The 25,065-nt window shown below is 38.1% G+C and overlaps 1 protein-coding gene across 7 annotated transcripts in view; it reads left to right on the forward strand.

Moving 5' to 3' along the window:
• LOC127451374 (trinucleotide repeat-containing gene 18 protein-like) overlaps positions 1 to 25,065 on the forward strand; it is a 107,654-nt gene that overhangs the window by 39,197 nt on the left and 43,392 nt on the right. For all 7 annotated transcript variants that reach the window (XR_007899098.1, XM_051716031.1, XM_051716026.1 and 4 more), the window contains exons 4-5: positions 20,207 to 20,311; positions 23,178 to 24,923. Coding sequence is in view for 6 of the 7 variants with exons in the window: in XM_051716031.1 (XP_051571991.1) it covers positions 20,207 to 20,311; positions 23,178 to 24,923 (1,851 nt within the window). In the remaining variant the exon portion in view is untranslated. The remainder of the gene's footprint in view (positions 1 to 20,206; positions 20,312 to 23,177; positions 24,924 to 25,065) is intronic.

A 25,065-nucleotide genomic window follows, 5' to 3' on the forward strand; every position in this document is an offset into this window, starting at 1 on the left:
GTAGAATAGCCAGCATCTGACAGCCGCACTGCTGCAACGTAATTGCAACCAATTCTTTTCATGAAACAGCTGGTGTTGGTCAATATCCAAGAGCTATGAAAGAGGTTAAGATGGATATTAATGCTGCAGTTCTTTGTAACTGTACTACGTATGTGTATTATGATTTTGCTGTCCTATACAGAAGTTATAGAGGCTCTCTTTCAAAACCTAGTGAGCTGCCTCAAAACCTAGTGAGCTGCCAACGTAGGCAGCATTTTAAGGCATCATAGGCATATGTGACTTAATAATGGGTAGTCAACAAAATAATGCTGCTTATTAAGAGGCTTATAAAAATAGGCTTATACCAAGATGGTGGACGAAGTGAAAGAAATGTTGATTGTAAATAAATGTATAATTCATTTAATATTGAAAACTCTTCAGTATTTACCCATGCATTTAGCCTAAAATGCATGGGTTTTTCAGCAAACATTATTACATACTCGGGCCTTTAGAGATCCGGCACGTATATCTATCACAGTCTATCATGGATCTACAAAATGCCCAGATAGACAGTTAGAAAATAATAGAATAGAATATATTGTGATTTATATTTTGATATTTAATTTTCATATATCAAAGAGATGATGCAGCAAATATAGAACAGGATTCATTACTTCCACACTGAAATTTCATGAGACACAACAGGCTGTCAGACGCATTGAGCTACACAGTACACATATTAAGCTACACATATGCTACATATATGTATTTTCTCAGGCACTTTTTGAGTCTAAATAGATGCACAACTTACATAATTTCAATAATACACCCAAATGACAACAACCAAATCATACTGTTCATGTTTTACACTTGCTATAGTTTACTTACACATTGCGTGTTCATCAACAACAACTAAGCAGAAGTGTGGAGCATCTGAGAGGAAGTCTCTGAGTAATGTCGCCACCCATGGAGAAGTCAGGAAAAAGGTGGATAATAAAACTGGATCACTGACGCAACTGTAAACTGCCAGCAGGAGGTGAATCCACCGGAAGTGTTCAACTTTTCACATAAAACCCTTTGCTAATATTTATCACAGTAAACTGTAACAGAATTGTTCAATACAACTGTGGAGGTTGTAGCTAAGGGAGAAAAAAAAAAACACTGAGAGCACATACTCTCCTGTCGTGGGTATTTACTTATTTTGGATTGAAAGACTTGATTGTTGTAGAGATGACAACATGTCATTGTACTGTTTTTTTCATTCCACAAAGCAATGAGTTGTCATCAAACGATTTACGATCACGATGTATGTGTCTTTATTTTTTTATATTATTTATTCTTCTGTATAATTTTTTTCAACAGCTGAAGTACCTTAATTTGTTGTGGATGTCCCTGTATGTTAACTGGTTTGCACTTTTCACAGTGCTCAATAAATATTCAAATTATTTATATAGGCCCCTAAATCAAATCGAAATCGTATCGCGGCAAACATCGAATCGCTGGCTAAGAGAGTTGATATAAGATCGTATTGTGATGAAACTGTCGATTTACACCTTTAATAGATATGAAATTATCATAAAAATCTGATTACAAGTGCAAAAAAAAAACAAAAAACACTATTACACACCTAGGGTCTGTAATAGTCCCTATACACTTTCAGTAATTAAGCAGTTATAAAAAAATATATATATATTTATATTTTTTGCAATTTTGGCTTTTTTTCTTCTTTTTTTCTTTTTTTACACTGTTCAAAAGAGAAAGGTTGCTCCAAAAATTGTATGAGGTACAGGGGAATGGAATAAGGTCCCGAGTCACTAAAGACCCGATGTATGAATTAAAGGTTTAAACTGATTAAATCAATTAAACATATTTGTACATTTGTATGACTTGCAGAGGTGCTGCTTATGTAGATCATTCAAAAGTAGTCACTTATGAGGTTCCATAACCTTGCTGGTTCGTCTTGCGCACAGTGTGTGTGTGATACAAATGTAATCATCGGCACAACACACTCACAGAAGCAGACAAAAAAAAAAACTAAGCTTAACAGTCCGCATCTTTGCAAATCTTCGGCTGTATGCACCTGACGTTGACTGTGTCGTAGTGTGCATGTGTCAAACGTATCCGTATGCGCTCACATTTGACGGTGCGCGAGATGGAACGGCTCGTGAAAAAACTAAGTAAACCCTAGATTTTAGAAGGCAGCTGTGTATGCAGACAGTATGCAGCAAAGCACCTTACTAGGTTTTGGAACAGTGCTTGAATCACTAGAATGCTGATATTACTTTTTGTGCCTAGCAGTTGCATAACACGTTTCCTTCCTATTCAAACCTTCTTGTCTTTATAGTGTGTAAATTCAAGCCCTCATCTGCACTTCAACTTTCAACTTGTGTGCTTAAGCACGATGATTCATTTTGCCACTGAAGCCGTTCCAGCCCCTGCCATTTTGAGAAGATAAAGATTTCAGTTCTCAAAATGGTTCACGTGTATACCAACCAAACAACTGAAAGAAAAGGAACGCTAGCTCTGTAAAAGGCTGTGGGTGGATTATTAACAAGGTCTGTTGAAGGGCCTTGTTACCCATAAGGCCGTTGTTTCATGTCCCTGCAGAGAAAGTGAATTGTCTAAAACCTTGGCACAGATCATAGCACGCCTGCTTCACTCAGCCCGCTCAGAAATGTGATGAGTAGCTAACATTGAAGTGTACTCTGTCTCTGCTGCCTGTGAAAATATTTGAGCATGCCTGTTTATTCTGAAGAGTGCACCTGGTTCTTATTAACTGAAGGAAGTCAAAGTAGCAGCTGTGGAATTTGGCTATTTTTACATGAAATGTGTGAAACAATCCGGCATACTGCACTCCCTCCTCTGTGGATTGCAAATACTCCATAATCAGAGGAAAAACTGCTGCAGTGCTGTCGGATTTATATTTGAAGTGTGTTTAATAAACATGAATTGCAGCGAACTGCGAAATGTTGCCGTTCGTTTGTCCATGATTTTATGCTATATGTACCAGGTCTTCGTGCGATAACCCCTTGAGCTGTGGTTAATTTTAAAATACACAATCTCTATGAATGCAGTAATGAGATTTTGCAAGGACAAGGCGTTTCACAACAGTGAGGCTCTGTGTGGCTAGGGCATGCACAGATGATGGTTTGAGCCACATCACTATTTATATTAGACAACAATCAGACCATCCTTGGAATGTGTCTTCCCTGGTCTTAATTTAAAGCCTGATGTAGCTTCACAGCTGCAGTGTGAGATTCTTTTATTGTTCTTAATTATGAGTATGTGTCAGTGGCTATTATCTGCACCGGTCTGTGGTTCAGCATCACTGTAATTAAATGCGTGGCCAGTGAGGGTGTCCCACCTTTGGACTGTGCAGAAGCTGATGGCAACTGCATGGTGGTGCTCTGTGATTGACAGAGTTTCCATGGCTGCTGCTGTCACGCGTTGGAATCCGCTTGGAGGGGAATGCCCCTCTTTGGCTATTATGATGGATTTGCTGGCGCAGGTAGTGCTTTGATGTTTTGCTGTGCTTCCAATGGCATCCCTGGAGTCCAGATGATGGTTTTGAATGCTGATGTGTTTTTGAAATTGGAGATGTATAATAGAAAAGAGGGAGAGGAGAGACAGATTCAAATTTTGAGGAATACTTGGGAGGTCTCTTTCTTGTGCAGATGAGGTGGCAATGAACAGGTAGGCTTTGTCTGAAATTGGTCAAATTTTTTTTTTTCTGGCTTTTTCTACCTTTCTCTACCTAAAAGTAAGGGGTGGGTCAGGATGTTCGACTAGCTGTCCAACAACCAAATATTCAATCGAATTGTGAGGTTGTGTAGTTTTTTCGATGTTTTGTTTTTGATATTTTGCTGGCTGATTAATTAAGACGTTTGCACAGTAAAACCGTTTCAGAAAAGTTGACATTTTAAATTCATCCCTACACTTGCAGGCGGACATCTTTTGGCTGCTGTGTCGTGTCAAATTTTGTGTGTTGAGTTTTTTTTGCATTTAAGTTTGAGTGTCAAGTTAAAAGTAGTTTTAACTTTTAAAATGGTCTCAAGACCCCTGATTTCTGGCAGCCCTCTAGAATGCAAGTAAATCACTTGCATGTGCAACCGAATCTCACACTATACAACTAAAAATTTCTATTTTCATGCCTTGCCATGAATGGAACAGAACATAGTTGTCTCAAGACCACTGATATATAATATAGAACTGGATTGCTCATGACATCATAATAGGGAAGCCACTGCGCCGCCATATTGCTATGCCCAAACATTACAATGTCCTTATTGACTTAATAGGCAATCATCTCATTTCAGCGAGTAAACATTAGTCATTCAATCACCGATTTTATATCTGTAATCTGCATGTACATCCCCACAACGTAAAGTTGGGGATTTTTCCTGTTTCTTAAAAGCCCTAGCGAGTTATGTATATCTATATCAAACAGTCTCCACCTCTAACAAACTTCAGCAGTGAACAAGCTGAATGTAAACAAGTTCACTGAAACTGAGGTAATATACAAACAGACATTTTCAGAAATATTTATTGTGAACATCCAAGTGTTTATTCAGAGTTACTTGTTTTATGTTTATATTTTCTCGCGGTCACTTGAATAAGCATGCGCGCTCTCTCCCTCTGTCACACACGCAGTGGGCGCTGAGATTGAGGGACACACGCCTGTCAGTCATTGATGCTCCGTGGCAGTTTGGGTATACCAAGATGGCCACTCGAACACTTCCGGTGGATTCACCTCCTGCTGGCAGTTTACAGTTGCGTCAGTGATCCAGTTTTATTATCCACCTTTTTCCTGACTTCTCCATGGGTGGCGCCATTACTCAGAGACTTCCTCTCGGATGCTCCACACTTCTGCTTAGTTGTTGTTATCAGCTAGAATAATGTTACTGATGATGGCGAGCAGCTAAGGGTCTGGATAATTATTTGCTGTTATAGGATGTTATAACAACTACAGGTGGCTTAAAAACTACTGGAAAATGAATGTCACAACAATAAGCCCCCACAAAAGCTGCCAATGCTGAAACATTCCGAGTCGAACCAGATTTAATAATCAGAGGTTGCATTAAACTAATCCGTCACTTGCCTTTTTTATTTATTTTTTAACATTGACAGATTATTCCAAATACTGTCCGTTGTTACGGAAGATAACAAAGATGAAAAACATTTAAACCAAGCCTTTTTAAAAAAAACATTAATTATCTTTACAAGGTTCATATCTCATGTTGCGCTGCGAGTGTATGAGAATGAGGGAGAGACCAAGTTGTTCTCGACAGAGTGTGTAAGAAGGCGGCATTTGTTAATGCAGAAATAATGCAAAGGTACCTGCCTCAAATCTGAAGATTTTAAAATGGGACCTATTATGACCATACGTCCTCTCTTCATGGATGTTTCCTCTTTTTCCGAACCTTAAAAAGCGACTAGTTGGGATTTCCAGATTCCATAAATGTCCGCGATTTAGCTGTTTTCATATTGAACTGCTCAACAAAAAAAATCATATACATGAATTCTCTCTCTCTCTCTCTCTACATGCTGTATGTCTGTCTCTCTCTCTCTCTCTCACACACACACACACACACACACACACACACACACACACACACATATATACAGGGCGCATGCAGAGAATGCTAGAGCCCAGTAACTTTACCATGTAAATGTGTGTGATTGTGTACTTCAGGGATTGCTGTCGAAACGGAATGTCCACACGCAGCCTTTAGTGAGAAAGGGATTTACATGAAGTAAACACAGACTGTTCACTCATTTTTGACTGTTGTTAGTGATATTTCAGTGCTTGGTAAAGGGAATAAGTTGCGAAGCAGAAGTCTGTAGCATCCGCATTGGAAGAACGTGCTAAGCATAATGGGTTATTTCGCTGCCTGTGAAAAAGGTGGATATATCAGTGCTGAAGACACATTTTTTAACAGCTGAAGTTCTTTTTAACTTGACACGCCTTTTAAAAAATGCAGCACTCCTGCACAAGATGCTCAAAAAGTAGTGACGAAGACTAGGGCTGTCAACTAGGCAGAGAAGCTAAGTTCGAATTTTTACCTAAAGTATTTCCAAAATTTGAATAATATTCGAGTTTTAAAGTCATCTGATTTTTTTAAAATTTATGTTGTTTCCTTAGTCCACAAGAGGGTGCATTAAATACATAAACCATACGGCACCGTTATATTACTGCAAATAACATTCCTGCCTGTTAAAAAAGAGCATTCCATTTTCAACTAATGTGCATAAAATAAATAAGTTTTAGCTGGTCCATAGACAGTTCACATGGTGTTACACTTACTGATGCCACAGTATACTACTCCAGACTCAAGCTTCATAATAACAGTGAAATACCACATTGTTTTTTATTCAGTACAGTTGTATGTAGAGTAGCAATATTCACAGATAGCAGTGATATTTGGCTGAACTCAGTGGTGAAGCGGCTCAGACTATGAGTCCAGGTCAGGGGTTGTTCAAACAGATGGAACACAACAGACTGTTGTTGTTGTTACTTAACATATTAAAACAGTCAGGACATTGTTGAAAATAATTAACAGGTAGACTAAGCCAAATCTATGAGAGAGAAAAAAATGCGCTGAAAAGTTGCACATATTTCACGATGTGCAGTCGTGCATTAACCATTGATCTAATATGACAACTGTTCGGTAAAGAACGTCAAACAATAAGAAAAAAAAAGTAGCTATATGATAGAAAAATAGGCCTGTGATATAGCCTACAGTAAACCTAATGTACTCCTAAACATGACGTGCACACAGAGGAAAAGATAGTTTAACACGTTAAGCAGTCGGCACCTTATTGAAAATAGCCTTCTTAATCAGCAGATTAAAAAAATGGCATACCTAGCTTTAAACAGATATTTTCTAGGCTACTTACTCAAAAGCATAATTTTGCTCATCAAAAAGTTTAACACGTCGACATGGTCCGGTGAAAGATGGGACTTAACTCTCCTGAGGCGGATATCCTGCGCTTGAAAAAGTCTGCATAGCGTACAAGCATGCACAGATGTAAAGAAGACTCAAATGTGAAAACATCCTTAATGACTTTCAAACATTTGGACTTTGCTGAGTTTGCTTGTCTAGCGAGAGGACATTTTCCTGCGCATACCGCGAGTGAGAGAGGGAAGAAGCACACTCAGCCTGAGGTGAAATTAAACTCTGTATCTGCTCCAGATATCCTCTTTTTAAATAATATTTTTATTATTAATTCTATTTAAAATATGCAAAAATATAAAGCCAAGCGTAAATGTGTAAAAAATTATGATCAGTTTAACGGGGGGGAAATATTAACCGACTAGTAATTCCAGTGTTGACTAGCAGCATCAGAACCGTTTATTCGACTAGTCTGGCGCATCCCTACTCGAGACACACATTTCCAAATTGAACTCCTTTCGATATATCGGTCGGCCGCGGAGTTTAACGGTGTGGATTTGAGTGATCTCTTATTTCATTAAATTGCTAACTAGTTTGTGAAATACATACTGGAAAGTTAATAAAAAATGACCCCATCATTTTATATTACTAATATAACGTTAACCCTGTCCTGACAACTCATGTTTCTCATGTCACTCATGTTTATCTTTGCTGTTGTTTGCTATGTTAACCAGCTATAATTTGTCAGTGCAGTAAGTAATGTAGCAGATTGAAAGGTAAACATTTATTCTTTATTTTCTCAGTGTTCATTTCTAGAATTTGTTGTCAGTGTATAATAATAATGTCAAATGCTCTTTTGATAAAAATATTTGTTTAAGAAAGCAGCCTTCTGAGTACCTTTGCATAGTCATATCAGTGCAAAATCGGTGCACAATCCACATAGAAAAGGTCTGTTTTCATTCCAGCTCAAAAATGAGCTATATCGGTCACCATATCAGTAATTGGTGAATTTTCACCCTCTAAAATCGGTATCATATCGGTCTCAAAAATCCCATATCGGTCAGGCTCTAATCAAGAGTGCTAGAGAAGACTGTATTTATATTTTCTGTTATTTCATCAAGTTCTTCTAGACTTTGGGGCTTATTGAGTGTATGAGATAGATCTGGAAGATTATTAGTGAAGCTATCTTTAGTGGTCAAGGTTAATGGCCTTCTTTTTTGACTGTTACATTTTGAGCCAAATTCCCCTCTACTTGTGGCCCACTTGCATGTAACCTTCCACTGTTCTTATTCATAGATCCCTGAAGAATGAGCCATTTTAAATTATTCCTATGCTCCAGAAAACCATATATCTTCTGTTTCACAATCACGCTTGTCTAAACCTTAAATCTTTTGGGTGGATTAGACCATTTCCCCCCATTTTTAGTCTTGGGAGTTTCTCGATCTAGCTTTCTGGCTAGTCAGGCTGTTCATCTGCATCAGCCACATTAGCTGGGTTTCCATCTAACAATTTTTATGCGCATTTTGAAATTGCGCATAAGAAATCCTGAATGGAAATGCTTGATATGCGAATAATTCTCAAAATTTGCTTAAATACGCTAGGGGAAGATAGATTTTCTAGAGTTTCACATTAGTTAAAATGCGCGTTAAGGTGAAGGAAACAGTTTATTCACAAATGATGACGTGTTTTGACCATTCGTGCACGTGTTATGAGTGTGCAACAGGTTGATGTGACTAGCTCAATGAAAGGTCCAATCTTGGCACACAGTTTTCCATGCATAGCCCTTGGCATTCTGAAGTGTTTACCCATGGCTGATCTTTAGAGTGTGTCCTCACAATCCGCCAGAACAGTTTTGAGCACGAGCACTCCCATTTATGCGGAGGCTGGCATTGTATGGGCATCGCATCCATTTCAGCCCTCATTATATGAGATATTACACTTATTCTGTGACGTCTCCTGGCAGCATTTAATAAAACGAGGTACAATTGCTCCAATCTTGCAAAGAAATCTCTCCTCGTAGCAAGGAGTTCATTCAGCTGCTCCATCAAGACAAGGCGGGCTCCCTCAAGATAATGTGCATGATGTAGTTGATGGAAATTCGCAACGATTAGTATTTTCTTTAGTAATATTTTTAGAAATGCGCTTAAAAACTGTGAAACATTTAGATGAAAATCCAGCTATTGTGGAAGGGCAGAACGTTGGGAAAAGGCAATGGCCATCAAAACGTATTATCTTGCAAGATGTTGTAGAGGCTCGGGTTTGCTCACCATTTCACATTAACTGAAAGGGAGATTAACTGCGATTAGATGTGCTGTGCATTGAGAGCATGCTTGTCTCTGCTCTAACACTTTTACGACATGCAGAAGAACACAGAAATAAGTGCGTCGCTGTAGTTCTAGCCCTGTTACTAAGAACAGGATGTCTTCAATAAATCTCTAAGCATGTGTCAGAATGCAATCTGCCATGTCACCTGAGATGTACTAAATATACTGGCAGCCTTTGAACCACCAAACATTTTAGAGGGCTATTTGTAGTAGTGGTTGTAATAGATATTCATGTTTTTAAATAGTGTTCCCATATATGACTGAGTGATGTATGGAATCTTTACAGTATATTCAGTGTGATTTTTGCTGGCAATATAAAATGAAGCAGCATTGTGAATATTGTGATTTATTTTAATGTGCTTTTTATTTTGCCAGTCAAGTTTACTGAAGACTGTGTCTAATGACTAAAGACAAGTTTTGCCTTTCCTCTTTGTTTCATGACTTACTACCAAGAGATTGTTAAGACGAGAGTTGATGATGCTCGTAAGAGATTGCTTTTCAGGCCTATTCTATTAAACTTTGTTGTTTATTTTGTGCATTTAAATGAAAATGATTAAATTCATTTCTTATTGTGCTCATTTAAAACAGTGTGGAAGACGATGTAGATTGTTACAGTTTTTTATTTTAGTTTTAAATCTGCTTTACAACAATGACTGTTTGGTTGAAATGATTGAAATAAAAATCACACTTTTAAGCCATTTCAGACCAAATACATGAATATCAAGATAGGGTTGTGCCGATAGACGATGATCTCAGAGATCGACGATGGTCAGAGTGATCGCCAATAGCTGATGCCTTTGACGATGTTCAAGATGATATTTGGCTCGATTTCCCATTAATGTATTAAAATTATTATTATTGTTGTTATTATTATTATTATTAGGCTATTATTATTATCAAATTAATATTACAAATAATTTGCCCATAGACACATAGACATAGTCCATAGACAAAGTGCCCAATACACTATTTTATTTTATTATTAAGAACAGATGACAGAAAAGTCATCTAAGCGCATGTCTGATGCGCTGTTTGTACCGAGGCGTGCAGTCTCGTTGAACACGCACATGTAAAATCTTCTCACTCTTTTTTTTGTTTCTGTCTTCTGATTTTTTTGTTTTTTTTTGTTGCAAGAACAGTATCATCTATGAGTGCTGCAAATGACCTCAGACATCTCAGCTCAGGAGATGCTTCAGGAGGAGTTCAGTTCGCTTTATTTCCACAGAGCAGTTCATTGTGACCACAACTCTGCAGCCTATTCATCTGTGATTAAAACATAAAATAATACAAAAACAGGTTCACCTCGAACCATGATTTATATTTCAGTGATTATTATCATCATTATAATTATTATTTTTACATTTATCATTGTATTTATGTCTTCATTTGTGCAAGTAATTTTCCACCTGCATGTTTAGACGGTGGTAAATGGAAAGGTGGTTACTACAGGTGCATCTCAATAAATTAGAATGTCGTGGAAAAGTTCATTTATTTCAGTAATTCAACTCAAATTGTGAAACTCGTGTATTAAATAAATTCAATGCACACAGACTGAAGTAGTTTAAGTCTTTGGTTCTTTTAATTGTGATGATTTTGGCTCACATTTAACAAAAACCCACCAATTCACTATCTCAAAAAATTAGAATATGGTGACATGCCAATCAGCTAATCAACTCAAAACAACTGCAAAGGTTTCCTGAGCCTTCAAAATGGTCTCTCAGTTTGGTTCACTAGGCTACACAATCATGGGGAAGACTGCTGATCTGACAGTTGTCCAGAAGACAATCATTGACACCCTTCACAAGGAGGGTAAGCCACAAACATTCATTGCCAAAGAAGCTGGCTGTTCACAGAGTGCTGTATCCAAGCATGTTAACAGAAAGTTGAGTGGAAGGAAAAAGTGTGGAAGAAAAAGATGCACAACCAACCGAGAGAACCGCAGCCTTATGATTGTCAAGCAAAATCGATTCAAGAATTTGGGTGAATTTCACAAGGAATGGACTGAGGCTGGGGTCAAGGCATCAAGAGCCACCACACACAGACGTGTCAAGGAATTTGGCTACAGTTGTCGTATTCCTGTTGTTAAGCCACTCCTGAACCACAGACAACGCAGAGGCGTCTTACCTGGGCTAAGGAGAAGAAGAACTGGACTGTTGCCCAGTGGTCCAAAGTCCTCTTTTCAGATGAGAGCAAGTTTTGTATTTCATTTGGAAACCAAGGTCCTAGAGTCTGGAGGAAGGGTGGAGAAGCTCATAGCCCAAGTTGCTTGAAGTCCAGTGTTAAGTTTCCACAGTCTGTGATGATTTGGGGTGCAATGTCATCTGCTGGTGTTGGTCCATTGTGTTTTTTGAAAACCAAAGTCACTGCACCCGTTTACCAAGAAATTTTGGAGCACTTCATGCTTCCTTCTACTGACCAGCTTTTTAAAGATGCTGATTTCATTTTCCAGCAGGATTTGGCACCTGCCCACACTGCCAAAAGCACCAAAAGTTGGTTAAATGACCATGGTGTTGGTGTGCTTGACTGGCCAGCAAACTCACCAGACCTGAACCCCATAGAGAATCTATGGGGTATTGTCAAGAGGGAAATGAGAAACAAGAGACCAAAAAATGCAGATGAGCTGAAGGCCACTGTCAAAGAAACCTGGGCTTCCATACCACCTCAGCAGTGCCACAAACTGATCACCTCCATGCCACACCGAATTGAGGCAGTAATTAAAGCAAAAGGAGCCCCTACCAAGTATTGAGTACATATACAGTAAATGAACATACTTTCCAGAAGGCCAACAATTCACTAAAAATGTTTTTTGTATTGGTCTTATGATGTATTCTAATTTTTTGAGATAGTGAATTGGTGGGTTTTTTTTAAATGTGAGCCAAAATCATCACAATTAAAAGAACCAAAGACTTAAACTACTTCAGTCTGTGTGCATTGAATTTATTTAATACACAAGTTTCACAATTTGAGTTGAATTACTGAAATAAATGAACTTTTCCACGACATTCTAATTTATTGAGATGCACCTGTATATATATATAATTATTTTTTATATCATATTTTAATTGCTTTTTCATTTCGTTTGGAGTGCAGTTTGAATTTAGAAATGTATTTGATTTAAGTTTTTCATTTTTTAAATTAATTAATAAAATTTTCAATGCAAAATCACTAAAGCAGGAATATTCACTGATCCCTATGTAATGTTGCTGATGTAATTGGATATTGCGGTTTTTATATATATATATATATATATAAACAGATAAGCAGCGGTGTTACACCGTATTCTGCTATACAAGTTCAGGGGAAACTTTCAATGGTGGAAAACCAGACTTTTAAATATTACATTTTGTAAATGCAATGACTGGAATTGTTCAGTTGAAGGGGGTACCAAACTGTGAATCCTGAACAAAACAGTTTGGTGAATACATGTTTACGCATTAACTTCCACTCAGCTGACAACAATGAAAGTAGCTACGTGATTAGCTAGTTAGCTATAAGCTCACTGTCATGGAGAGTAAAAGACGGACGTTGTTTATTTTAATTTCCAGCACTGTGTCTCACCAACTAGGTAACAACATAGCATGAAATCAACACTCAACAGACACAATCCACCACTGCACCGTTGTCTGTTGAGCTGCAAAAAGATGCTCTGATGTTTACCTTTCAATCTGCTACATTACTGACTGCTCTGACAAACTATAGCTGGATAACAGCAAACAGACATGAGTGACATGGTTGTCAGGGACAAGGTTAAAGTTATATTAGTTATACTGAAAAGGGAAAATGATGGGGTCATTGTTTAAGTTTCCAGTATGTATTTCACAAACTAGTTAACTTACGGAGACACCGCTTAACTCCGCACTGTCTGCAGAACCACCGTCAGCTCAACTCTGTAAACAATAGAGTCGGAGCGCGCTCTGCTGGACAAACTACGCTATGACACCAATTCTAAAGCATTGTTTTCTGCATTATATGTTCTGAAAAAAGTTTTCATATCGGCGCATATCAGTAAAATATACGCCGATACCGATATATCGGTGAAAAGCTAATATCGGCTGACCGATATATCGGTCGGGCACTAGAACACCCCCCAGGGCAGGTATTATCAGGTATTGGCAATCTCACAGGCTGACGATAGGACGATCTGACTATGGAGAAGATTACCCAACCCTATATCAAGATATAGATTGAATATCGTCAAAAGGTTGCAAAATGATTTAGCTACACTGCTCAGCCCTAGTTTTCACCCAGTATATTAGTCAACACATGGTTGTGCAACTTCTGAGTTGAACAAGGTTGTGCGCACTTATTTTTAGACATTTCTTTGTTTTTGGAATTTAGATAACACTTAATGTTCACATGTTACTGTTTTCACTCATTAAGAAGACCACTTTGACTGTGGAGCTGTGATTGTATTTAAGCCTGGAGTTTTATGTGCAAGGATTTGTTACTGACTCCCAATTAATATAAAAAAGCAAATGTTGTGTTTCCTGTGAAAATAGCTGGTGGTGATTTCCTGGTAGTTGGAAGACTGACTAAATAATATTACTACACTTGCTTTGTGGGCTGACATTTATATAGCTTACCGTTGACACTACAGCATGTTTTAAGCAGCACAGCCTGGTCTGACTGAATAATTTATTTTATGGAATGTAAGACCCACAGTGAGACCCACGCAGAGATTAAAGACACCATTTTGTTTTCTGAGGCTTTGAGACTGTTTCCATGTGCCCCCAATAAACCTTGGTTCAGAGCTCTGGCAACACTCATTCAAATAGGCTGACCTTTGACCCTGCCCTTCCAGGACCCTGTATCGGCTATCTCTATAAACATTGCTTTGGAGAAGTGACAGCTCTTGGTACACATGAGTCAATCCATAACAGTTGATGTGACCTGATGCAAATAACTTTGATGGTAAGAACTAATCCATTAAACGTAAGACACTCCTGCTGTTCTTTATATACTGAAGTTGTCAATATTCGCTCACAGAAGAGACTGGTTCGTTCAGACTGTTTAAACAGCAGCATGAATTTGAATGCCTAGAGTGAGGAGTAGAACTGGATGATATATCAAATTCTCATGGTATATTTGTGATTCATTTCACACATCAGCCAAATACATTTAAACTCAGTTTTTCACAATTCCTGACATTTAATCATAGAAAACATTGCTTGTCTTAGGTCATTTAGGATCACTACTTTATTTTAAGAATGTGAAATGTCAGAATAATAGTGGAGAGAATTATTTATTTTTATTTTTATTTCTTTCATCACATTCCCAGTGGGTCAGAAGTTTACATACACTTTGTTCGTATTTGGTAGCATTGCCTTTAAATTTTTTAACTTGAGTCAAATGTTTTGGGTGGCCTTCCAAAAGCTTCTCCCTATAAGTTGTTGGAATTTTGGCCCATTCCTCCAGACAGAACTGGTGTAACTGAGTCAGGTTTGTAGGCCTCCTTGATCGCGCACACTTTTTCAATTCTGCCCACAAATGTTTTATCGGGTTGAGGTCAGGGCTTTGTGATGGCCACTCCAATACCTTGACTTTGTTGTTTGTTTGTGCCATTTTTCCACAACTTTGTTGGTATGTTTTGGGTCATTATCCATTTGGAAGACCCATTTGCGACAGAGCTTTAACTTCCTGGCTGATGTCTTGAGATGTTGCTTCAATATATCCACAAAATTTTCCTTCCTCATGATTAGGGTTGGGCATTTTGGTCATTTTGTCTACTGAAGTACTTGGACTAATTACTCGTCTAGTACTTGGGGCAATGACATGTACATAACTATATATAATTACATGTCTGACAACGTCTTTGGCTACTGCAAGCTGCATTGCGTCTTGTTGTTCCAGTGTATTGTCTATTCATTATTATAGGCTGTTATAAAATAATCTGTTACAAAATGTACAAAAGATTGCATAATCAAAATATAATGCATCATATTTTGTCATTATGTGAAGATTTGCTGCCCAACTCAATGAAAGAATGTGCACAACGCGCGTCTTTGTCTGTTCTTCCTTCAGGTTACCGTAGTAATCTTAGTAAGTACACACCAGTTTTTTTTAGTGACTGTCTGAACAGTCTATTTTCAAATCGCAGTTGGCTTAACAGGAGACGCCATAACCATCGCATTTTAAATATGCGTGTTGAAGTTTAAGTTAATTTTTGAAGACGCTGCATTCTGTTCCATTAACTGTGCTCTGTCTAGCTGTTTGAAACACTTGCCTGCTGTATATGCGCTGCTTCAGTGAGTCCAATGCCACACGCCTGGTGTGTGTGTGTCCCCGAATGATCACTCCTGTGGAGAAAGCCACGATGCAGCATTTTGTTGTTGCTGTGATGATCTGTGAAGCGTTCCATTCAACTCGGAGAGTCGGAATTTCCACCTTTCAGCTGGGGAAAGTGCAATGGAATGGCACATTATGTCAGACTTCTAACTTGGAAACTCGTGTGGAAATCTTCAACTTCTATTTCATCGAGATGCGGGTGTGTTACGTCACCCAGGGCAGGAAGGTTTACATTCAGTGACAAACATTCACTTTTATTAAATAATATCCATTAACAAGTAAAAGTTCTTACATTTCAATGATAAAACGTGTTTAGCAAACGTTTTGCAGAGACTGGTGTTCAAAACACGGTTAATTACACTCTCTTTTGATTATTGGAATGATAGCATTGCAGCATTGTATCAGTTTGGTTGCAATGAGACGTCTCTGACAATCAATGTACCCCTCAAAACCACATCATTATCAGTCTCAAAATTAAAAATAAGCTCCCTCTTTGACACCTGTGTGTTTAGTTGTCAGGTAATTGTTACTGAATTTCGAATTAAGTGAAAAGTCACATCATGCGTGATCACAATCGATCATCGTTTTCATGATTGATCATTGCTGTCATGTCAGAGTACCCGAGTACTCGTGCCCATCCCTACTCATGATGCCATCTATTTTGTGAAGTGCACCAGTCCCTTCTGCAGCAAAGCACCCCCACAACATTATGCTGCCACCTCCATGCTTCATGGTTGGGATGGTGTTCTTCGGGTTGCAAGCCTCACCGTTTTCCCTCCAAACATAACGATGGTCATTATGGCCAAACATATCCATTTTTGTTTCATTAGACCAGAGAACATTTCTCCAAAAAGTAAAATCTTTGTCCCCATGTGCACTTGCAAACTGTAGTCTGGCTTTTTTATGGCAGTTTTGGAGCAGTGGCATCTTCCTTGCTAAGCAGCCTTTAAGGTTATGTTGATATAGGACTCGTTTTACTGTGGATATAGATACTTGTCTACCTGTTTCGTCCAGCACCTTCACAAGGTCCTTTGCTGTTGTTCTGGGATTGATTTGCACTTTTGGCACCAAACTACATTCATCTCTAGGAGACAGAATGCTTCTCCTTCCTGAGCGGTATGATGGCTGCGTGGTCCCATGGTCTTTATACTTGCGTACTATTGTTTGTACAGATGAACGTGGTACATTTCAGGCATTTGGAAATTGCTCCCAAGGATGGACCAGACGTGTGGAGGTCCACACATTTTTTTCTGAGGTCTTGGCTGATTTCTTTTGATTTTCCCATGATGTCAAGCAAAGAGGCACTGAGTTTGAAGGTAGGCCTTAAAATACCTCCAATTCAGTACACCTCCTATCAGAAGCTAATTGTCTAAAGGCTTGACATCATTTTCCAACTGCTTTAAGGCACAGTTAAATTAGTGTATGTAAACTTCTGACCTACTGGAATTGTGATATGGTCAGTTAAAAGTGAAACAATCTGTCTGTAAGCAATTGTTGGAACAATTACTTGTATCATGCACATAGATGTCCTAAATGACTTGCCAAAACTATAGTTTGCTAATATTAAATCTGTGGAGTGGTTAAAAATTGAGTTTTAGTGACTTCAACCTAAGTGTATGTAAACTTCTGACTTAAACCGTTAATAAAGCCCTAAAGTGAATATTCTAATGATTTTAATGTGATTCAAAAGCTTTGCGATCCTCCCTTGTCTCACGACTTGCAAAAATGAGAGTGTTAAAACAGACATCTCTGATTTAAACTTAAGCAAAATCAGATTTATAGTTAGTAAGTTTGATTCATTTTTGTGAATGTTAAAATTGTCCATTTCAATGTATTGACTCAACTGATTTAACGATTAGTTTGTGTGATTACTCTAAAATGTTTACTGACGTCTCTCCATGCCATTTTACATATACACCAAAATGTTTTAGTAAAAATAAATATGTATATAAATATTGCTGTTTATTACCATGTATTTTTTTATTGGTGCATATAAATTACCTTTTAAATATCATTCTTTATATTCATTTAGCATGAAAAACCTTGATTATAAGCCATTTATTTTTTACTAGATTTAAGATTTTTATGTTTTTTAACTTACTTGCATTTAGGGCTGGATATTGATATAGATTTCCCTATTCGCTTCCGAATCACAAGCTTTCGATTCTGATTTTGATTCAGTATTCATATGGGTATAGTTTAGTTTTGATATCCCTTTTGCTTTCTCCCAGCTAATGCTGTTAATTATACAGGGGACCATCTAACTAGGTACAATATGAAAATATTAATTTTACTAAGTATATTTTATTAGTTTTTCATCATTTTGGTCACATTTTATCTTTTTCAATATCAATGTATTTAATCAATAAATATGATATTATATTGCATATATTATATTTTGTTACATGTTTGTTGTTTAGTAATATATTGTTTTTTACTGTTTACAGGTTTTTATGTTGATTTGTTGAACACATGCTAAAAATCGGTACTGTCTCTTTAAGGAATACCAGCATTTCTGTAAAAACTGTCTGTAAATGAGCGCATGTTAATGAGAGAGACTCGAATGGCTTTACCTCATCCGTGCTATTCCTGATTAAATTTTAATTTTTTGTTGTTTTTGATCAACAACTGACTGTAGAGAACAGAAAGGGTATTAAAAGGGACATTATTCACTAGAGCCTGACCGATATAGCTAATTTTTGAGCTGGAATGAAAACAGACCTTTTCTATGTGGATTGTGCACCGATTTTAAATATATTACTCTCAACACAGAGTGAAAGGATCTCGCTGCTGAATACTCCACTACTAAACTACACAATTACTGCTGAGTGAAATGTAAACATTTACCAGCCAGTTGCCAAATATATACATTTTCAATCGCATAGTGCAAAATTTGGTTGCAAGTATGAGCAGAGAATTGCTCATAGAGTACAAAAATTGATCTTGAGATTTAAGAATCAGTATAAAGATTGTTCAGATGAAGATCCTGATGCATCGGGAAATCAATATTTTTACCCACCCCTACTTGCATTAAACAGTTTGAATCTGGTGGCTGTTTGGTTGACTTGATGGTTCCTCGGATTGAAGAAAATCAACCCTTTAACAAGCAATTACAGAGCAGGTACATAAATATTGAATTATAGTGTATATTGAATATTGTCAAAAGGCTGAAAAAATATTGTGAAATGATTTGGTTAGCTATATCGCACCGCCTTAGTGAGGAGTTTTTGTTATGCAAAGGCAGCCGTGTTGTAAATATTCCCTTTGAATCTCTGTTTATTAACACCATTCTCTCAGGTCTTCTTTACTTGCAATAATTTGTGAAATCTTAAAGGTGGTTCGGCTGCCCCTGTAACTTGGACGTTAATCCAAAATAACGCCTGCGTGATCTTTTTCCAGCAAAACCTCTGATTGTGTTGCAGTTTTGCCAGAGGGCAGGGAGAAACGTACATTCCTGCATTTCACTCCATTCATTTGCAGCAGAGTCTTTAATGAAGCTGCTCTCGTATCTTTTTAGCAACTAGTGTTCAGCGCAACCGCATTGTTTACTGTGAGCTCTTTGATTTAGTGGTTACTCATCTCTTCAGGGTGTTTGTATGAGTCATCCCGACACCTCCTGATCTCTCGCCAAACTGCCATGCCTGCGTGACGCAGCCGCTAGCGTGCTGAATAATTGCATACTTAAGACGCGGCCGTCTGAAAACAAACATTTCATTTGTCTGTCTGCGTGCTGTTACGAGAGCTCAGAGTCACTGCTGGATCAGCTTGTGCCGGGGGCCAGGGTGGTCCGAGCGTGCACTGTGCTGCCAAGTTGCTCCATAAAAGCTGCAACAGGTCTTGAATGCGCCTTGGGTCTTGCTGGCTTTAAATGCAAGCCTGCCCCACCCTCTTGCACTGGAGTTTCTGAGAGAAGGATCTGATCCACCGAATTAGATTTTATCTGCTACAGCCAGGACCTTCATGGCCCTTTCGGGAGGATTATGCTCTAAGCATTTTGTCCTCCTCTCTGAATGTCAAGTATTTCTATCTTTAAAGAGCTGTGTGTTTTTAGCTTTGACAACCCTTTTGTCTTTCATTAAAGCTTTCTTTTTAAGGAGGAATAATGTTGTGTGTCAGCACTATTTGTGAGTGCCTTTGTGTTTTATGGCTGTTTGTATTGTTTGCGGTTATGAATGTGCAATCATGTGTGTATGGACTTGTGTGTCTTTGTCCTTGGTGAAATCTTACATTAAATTCATGACGTTGCATGTGTGAATGGCCACTCCCCAGTGACCAGATGTCAGGCGTGAGAAATATCTTTCTCCTTTGCTTTTGGTGCTCATAAAGTCAGTTTTATGATTGGACTGAGACGTGCTTCAGCTTGGACTTTGAAATGGATTCATAAATTGACAAGATACTAAATCTTAAAATCTTTGTGTGAGTGTTTGTAAATGTGCATAATTTGTCTTTGAATAATGATACCAAAAGTGAAAGATTTTTCGCTCAACTGGAGACAGGTCTTGAGAAATGATGTCCAGGGCATATCATAACACACACAAAAAGTCAATGACTCAAGTGCGGCTGTCATAAAGTATTTTCAAAAGATATTGTACTAACTTTACTTCTGCCTGATGGTAGTCAGTGACAGATGCTACATTAAATACTGGAGATAGAACTGACATTTTAGGCCACTTCCTTATTTTCTTGAATAAGACCTCTAATATGCCTGTACTTTTTCATTTTCAGGTTTCCCTCACTTGCCAAGCAGTCTGTACCCCAGCCCTTACATTCCCTTGGGCCACCTTGAGCATTCACAACTCAGCCAACATGCACTCTTTGACTCCCAAAAAGGTGTGTGTGTATCACATGTGAACATTATTACAATAATGTATTCAACTTGTAGTAAACATTACATATTAGAGTGAATCTCACGAAAGCTGTCAAATGCCAAAAGGTCATATTTCACCCCCAAATCAAAGGAAAAATAAAATAAATAAATGATATTTTGCTTAAAGTAAATTAAGCCTTTTTTAGATTTAGGATTTTCTGCATTGTGACTTTTTTTTTTTTAATACAGTAGCCTACATTAATGTGACAAATTATATTAAAGTGTACATCATTACAGTATTTTTTGTAGTGGATATAATTTATGCTGATTTTAGTAAAAAACGGAATTATTCAGACTGAATTATTTTTATAACAATTACAGTAATGAAAATGGGATTGTTTTTGCACTACAGTAATGACAGTTTGCATGGGAAATTGAATTGCTTCTCATTTTTGGGTGAAGTATGTTCCAGAAATTTATTTTTGTGTGGTTCACCCACCAATGTTATTTATTTGAAAATAGGAATATGGTGTTACATTTGCCTTTTTATTTTTACTCTTACAGTATTAATATGGTATGTAATATGTTATCAACTGGAAGACAGTACTAAATTGTGTATGAAGGGGTGGTATGATGAATTAATATGCTAGATGTATTGTATTACTTGGAGCCAATGCTGGGTGGATTACTTGTGAGTTGTAATCAGGTCCTGAATACAAATAACATGACAAAAAATGCAATCAGTAAAGTAAACAACTCATTGATTAGATTTTTTTGTATAATCTAATCTGATTATTTTGGATTAATTTCAATTTAATTCTATTTTATTTTATGTCACATATATTTGAGTAGGATAATCATTTTAACATAAAGTACAGTGGAAGAAAATGTATTCCATTCTTTATTACTAACAAAAAGAGCCTCACAAAAAGAGCTCCTTATGACATTTTATAAAAAGTACATTAAATATTACATGAATGAAATAAACATTAAATCTAACAGCATGGCCAAAGTTTATAATTCAAAACACTGAGACATCAGTTTCATTTTAAGTGCATAAAACAATAGCAGCATTACGAACATTAATGACCATAAAATCAACAGCAACGTCGTTGCCTAGGTCAAAGCTTTCATCTAAAAACACTAAAATACTTAACCCTTACTGCTTACTGATAGTCCAGTGCCTATTCCTTAGCTGAGGTGCATATTTTACTGTTGTAACATAAAAGGAGCACATGCTTAAAATGTTCATCTGTGAGACTACTGCATTTTGGGTTAAGAATATGATGATATTGATATGAAAATTATCAGTAAAGTATTAACAATTTACTACCGTTGCAGGTATCGATTTTATGATCGGTATTGTTTGCATTTACTGTATGTTATTAACATTCAATTCTTATTTAATTGTGACAAACTATGCATCATAAGAAAGGTCTAATACTTCAGCTTTGATATTTAGCCAATGTTTCATAATAGAAATGTTACTGCTTGAGGAATTTCTTAAAATATGTCAACATATCAAAATATCAAAGCAAGAGTTATGAAAATGAAACCATTATAAAGACGCTTGTACCTATTCAATGATGTAATCTCCATACGAGTTGTAATAGCAGGCTTCAGAGAACAACATCCAATAGAACATTTAGTCCAACAGTGTGCACATTTACAGAAATTGTATATATTCTCATATTTACTTTATAAATAATTGTTATTTATGTCCATTTTCCACTAAATTATACGATATGATCTGGTGACACGCTGTAATTCTTTCATAAATTGATTTCCAAACCTCCACGATGCTAGAAGGTGCACAAAATAATTTCTCTGTCCAAATACGGTGAAGATAAAGAGGAAGTTATGACATCATGCATACCTCAGTGCCCACATGACAGGGACTTCCCCATCCCAGACCATAGTAGGATAAATTACGTATCAAGCATAAAACTAATCACTTAATGTAAATAAGTAGACGATTACAAATATATATAGTTTGTCTATTATTTCCATACAGTCTCTGGTATTTGTATATGATTATTGACAGTTCTGTAGCTGTAGAAGAGCAGTACACCTTCTATAATCTTCACCTGCCAATAATCTGCTTTTTTCCTCATATGATTGGAATTCACATGAGATTATTAAAACATACTGCTATGACAACTCGATTATGATTGGAAGTAAAATATATGGACAAGATCATGTTTATTTTATAATGTTTACTATCTGTATTTATGCGCTAATGCTAATGGCTAATGCTATTTGTGGCCAGAATAACAAGACATGGTCTTGGAAAATGATTCATATAACTAAGATTTTTAAAGTTATCATCCTCAACTTTGAAATAGAACATTATCAGACTTGTGGCTTCACTCCATTATGTGTCATATATTATTTCATTTAAATATTTATGGAAGAAAAAAAAAAGCTGATTACTTTACAACAAATGTGAGCTTTTCTAACAAAATTTGTTTCATGACTTTTATTATTAACAACAAACTTTCAAGTGTCTCCTTTCAAAAGGGACCAAAATTATGCCTGTAATACAATGTGGGGATGTCTGGAACCCTGTGTACTTTACCTGTGTTACAGTAAAATATTACCATGTAAAACTTTAGATCTTATTCTGCCTCAGCAGAGCCAAGGGAAAAGGGCAGCACTTTGTTTTTGTAAGCATTCACCTATTAGCGCTTGAACTTCTGCAAGTCATTTCTGCATCGCTGTACTCCAAGATATTGCCTCATTCAAGAGTGTTTAACAAGTTAAATAGAGTATAGCATATCTTTTTATATACTTTCAACACTTTAGGGCCTTTGAGCTGTCTTATCTTTTACACCAGATGTCTTAAACTCTGTCAGGCTCACTCGTTCTTTTTTGTTCTCATTCTCTCAGAGGGGTTTTACCTGCCAGGTTCAGTGCACTCTCAGTCTGCAATGGCTAGGAGCCCAGTGGCTCACATGCCTGGCTCCCTCTCCAGGGAAAAGGAGGCCCTACCTCCTCACAAAAGCTCTAAAGACTCAAGCAGAGATCTGGGAAAAGAGAAGCCCTGTAAAAATGACTTAGGCCACTCCCTCCATAGGAAGGAACGAGAGAGGCCAAAAGAGGAGTCACGGCCCCACAGTGTGGTGGACCTCACCCAGGATGTCAAGGCAGAAGATGAGCGCAGAACGGGCAACTCAGAGAGACCTGCGAAGACTGCAGAGCACACTTGGCCTTTCTTTCACCAGCACTCCCCTGCTCTGAGCACCACGGACACTAAACCCAAACAGACTCACCTGAATTTATTCAGTAACTGCGGGACCAGCAGCAGCTCACCAGTCCGACATCCAAGTACTGAACAGGAGAGGAGGGACAGAGACCGGGATGACGAAAACAGCCGACCAGGGGGCCATGTTACCACAGACAAGCAGAAAAGATGTGATTCAGTAGCTACATCAGTTGGCACTCTTAATGTGTCGTATGCCAGTCCCTCTTCCCTGAAGCCCAACCCATCCCATCTCCCATCTAGGCTGGTGTCCTCTGGCACCTACCCTCCCCCTCACCACATGCCACCTAGCATGTGCCCACTCTACTCTACAGCTAAAGAGCCAGGCAGAGAACACAGAGTGATAGCTCCTACTTATGTGCCTTCTGTCGAGGTTTATGATGAGCAAAAAGGGCCAATTCAAATTGCCTCCCAAGCTCGAGATAATAAAAATGACAAGAGCAGGGAGAGGGACTCACATAGATCATCCCTGCAGGTGGGCAATGAGAGAACACATATGGACCATAGTCGGCCCTCTGTTAGAAGTCAGTCGCCCACTCACGGAGACATCAAGAGGGATGTTTTACGAGAGGAAGGTTCGGTAATTAGGTCAAATGGTTTGGCCATGAAGAAGCCTCTCTATTTAGAAGCATCCACGAATAAATCTGGAAACAGCCCAGATGCCAGGAACTTAACTAACACTACATCAAAACACACAATCAAATCGGGACTTGAGGCTGAATCCCGTAGCCAAGAGCGAGACCAGTTACAAAGGTCTGCCCATTCTGGAACGGATCCAGGCGCACTTCACTCAGAGCAACACCCATTAAAGGGCTTGGGTTCTGCCGAGCCAAAATGGAAACATTTTGAGATGGGGAATTATGCTACAAGCCACATTGCGGCATTGGCTGCCCAACACACCCATGGCCCTAGAGGCGTGGAAGAGTGCAAGCAGATGTATCTGGACAATACAGGCTTGCACAGGCCAGTGGACAGCGGTGGAAGTCCCGAGGGTCATGGGGAAGTGTCGGCAATGCAAAGTCTCATCAAGTACAGCGGTAACTTCTCCAGCGAGTCTGGCTCCAGGCATGGTTCCAATAGCTGCAGTTCGTTTGGAGGGCTGGGCAGCATGAAGCTGGAGGCTAGTTATCCCGGAGTAACCAGAGTTCAGCACCTTCCACCCCAACAACCTGGAAAACAGCTAAAGAAGGAACCTGAGAGACCAGAGAGTGCCAAATCCTTTGGCAGAGATGGAAGCTCTTCTCAGGGGGAAACAGAGATTCGGCATCCCCCAGTGGGCATCGCAGTGGCGGTTGCTCGTCAGAGGGACAACAGCAGCAAGCCCGGTTCAATATCAGACAGGAACCGGCCTATTCTTGGAGGAACCATCAAAGGTAAGCTGCTTTGTTTTAATCTATTCACAGCATTGTTCTTAAAGGTGAATTACACATTTTTCTATGTTAAAATACTTGCTCCAATCCCAGTAACATGCATAGACAACCAAGAAAGCCATGTGTAGGCTGATTTCCCCAAAAA

Source organism: Myxocyprinus asiaticus, chromosome 14 (assembly GCF_019703515.2).
Source record: "Myxocyprinus asiaticus isolate MX2 ecotype Aquarium Trade chromosome 14, UBuf_Myxa_2, whole genome shotgun sequence".
In the NCBI taxonomy this organism is placed as follows: domain Eukaryota; kingdom Metazoa; phylum Chordata; class Actinopteri; order Cypriniformes; family Catostomidae; genus Myxocyprinus; species Myxocyprinus asiaticus.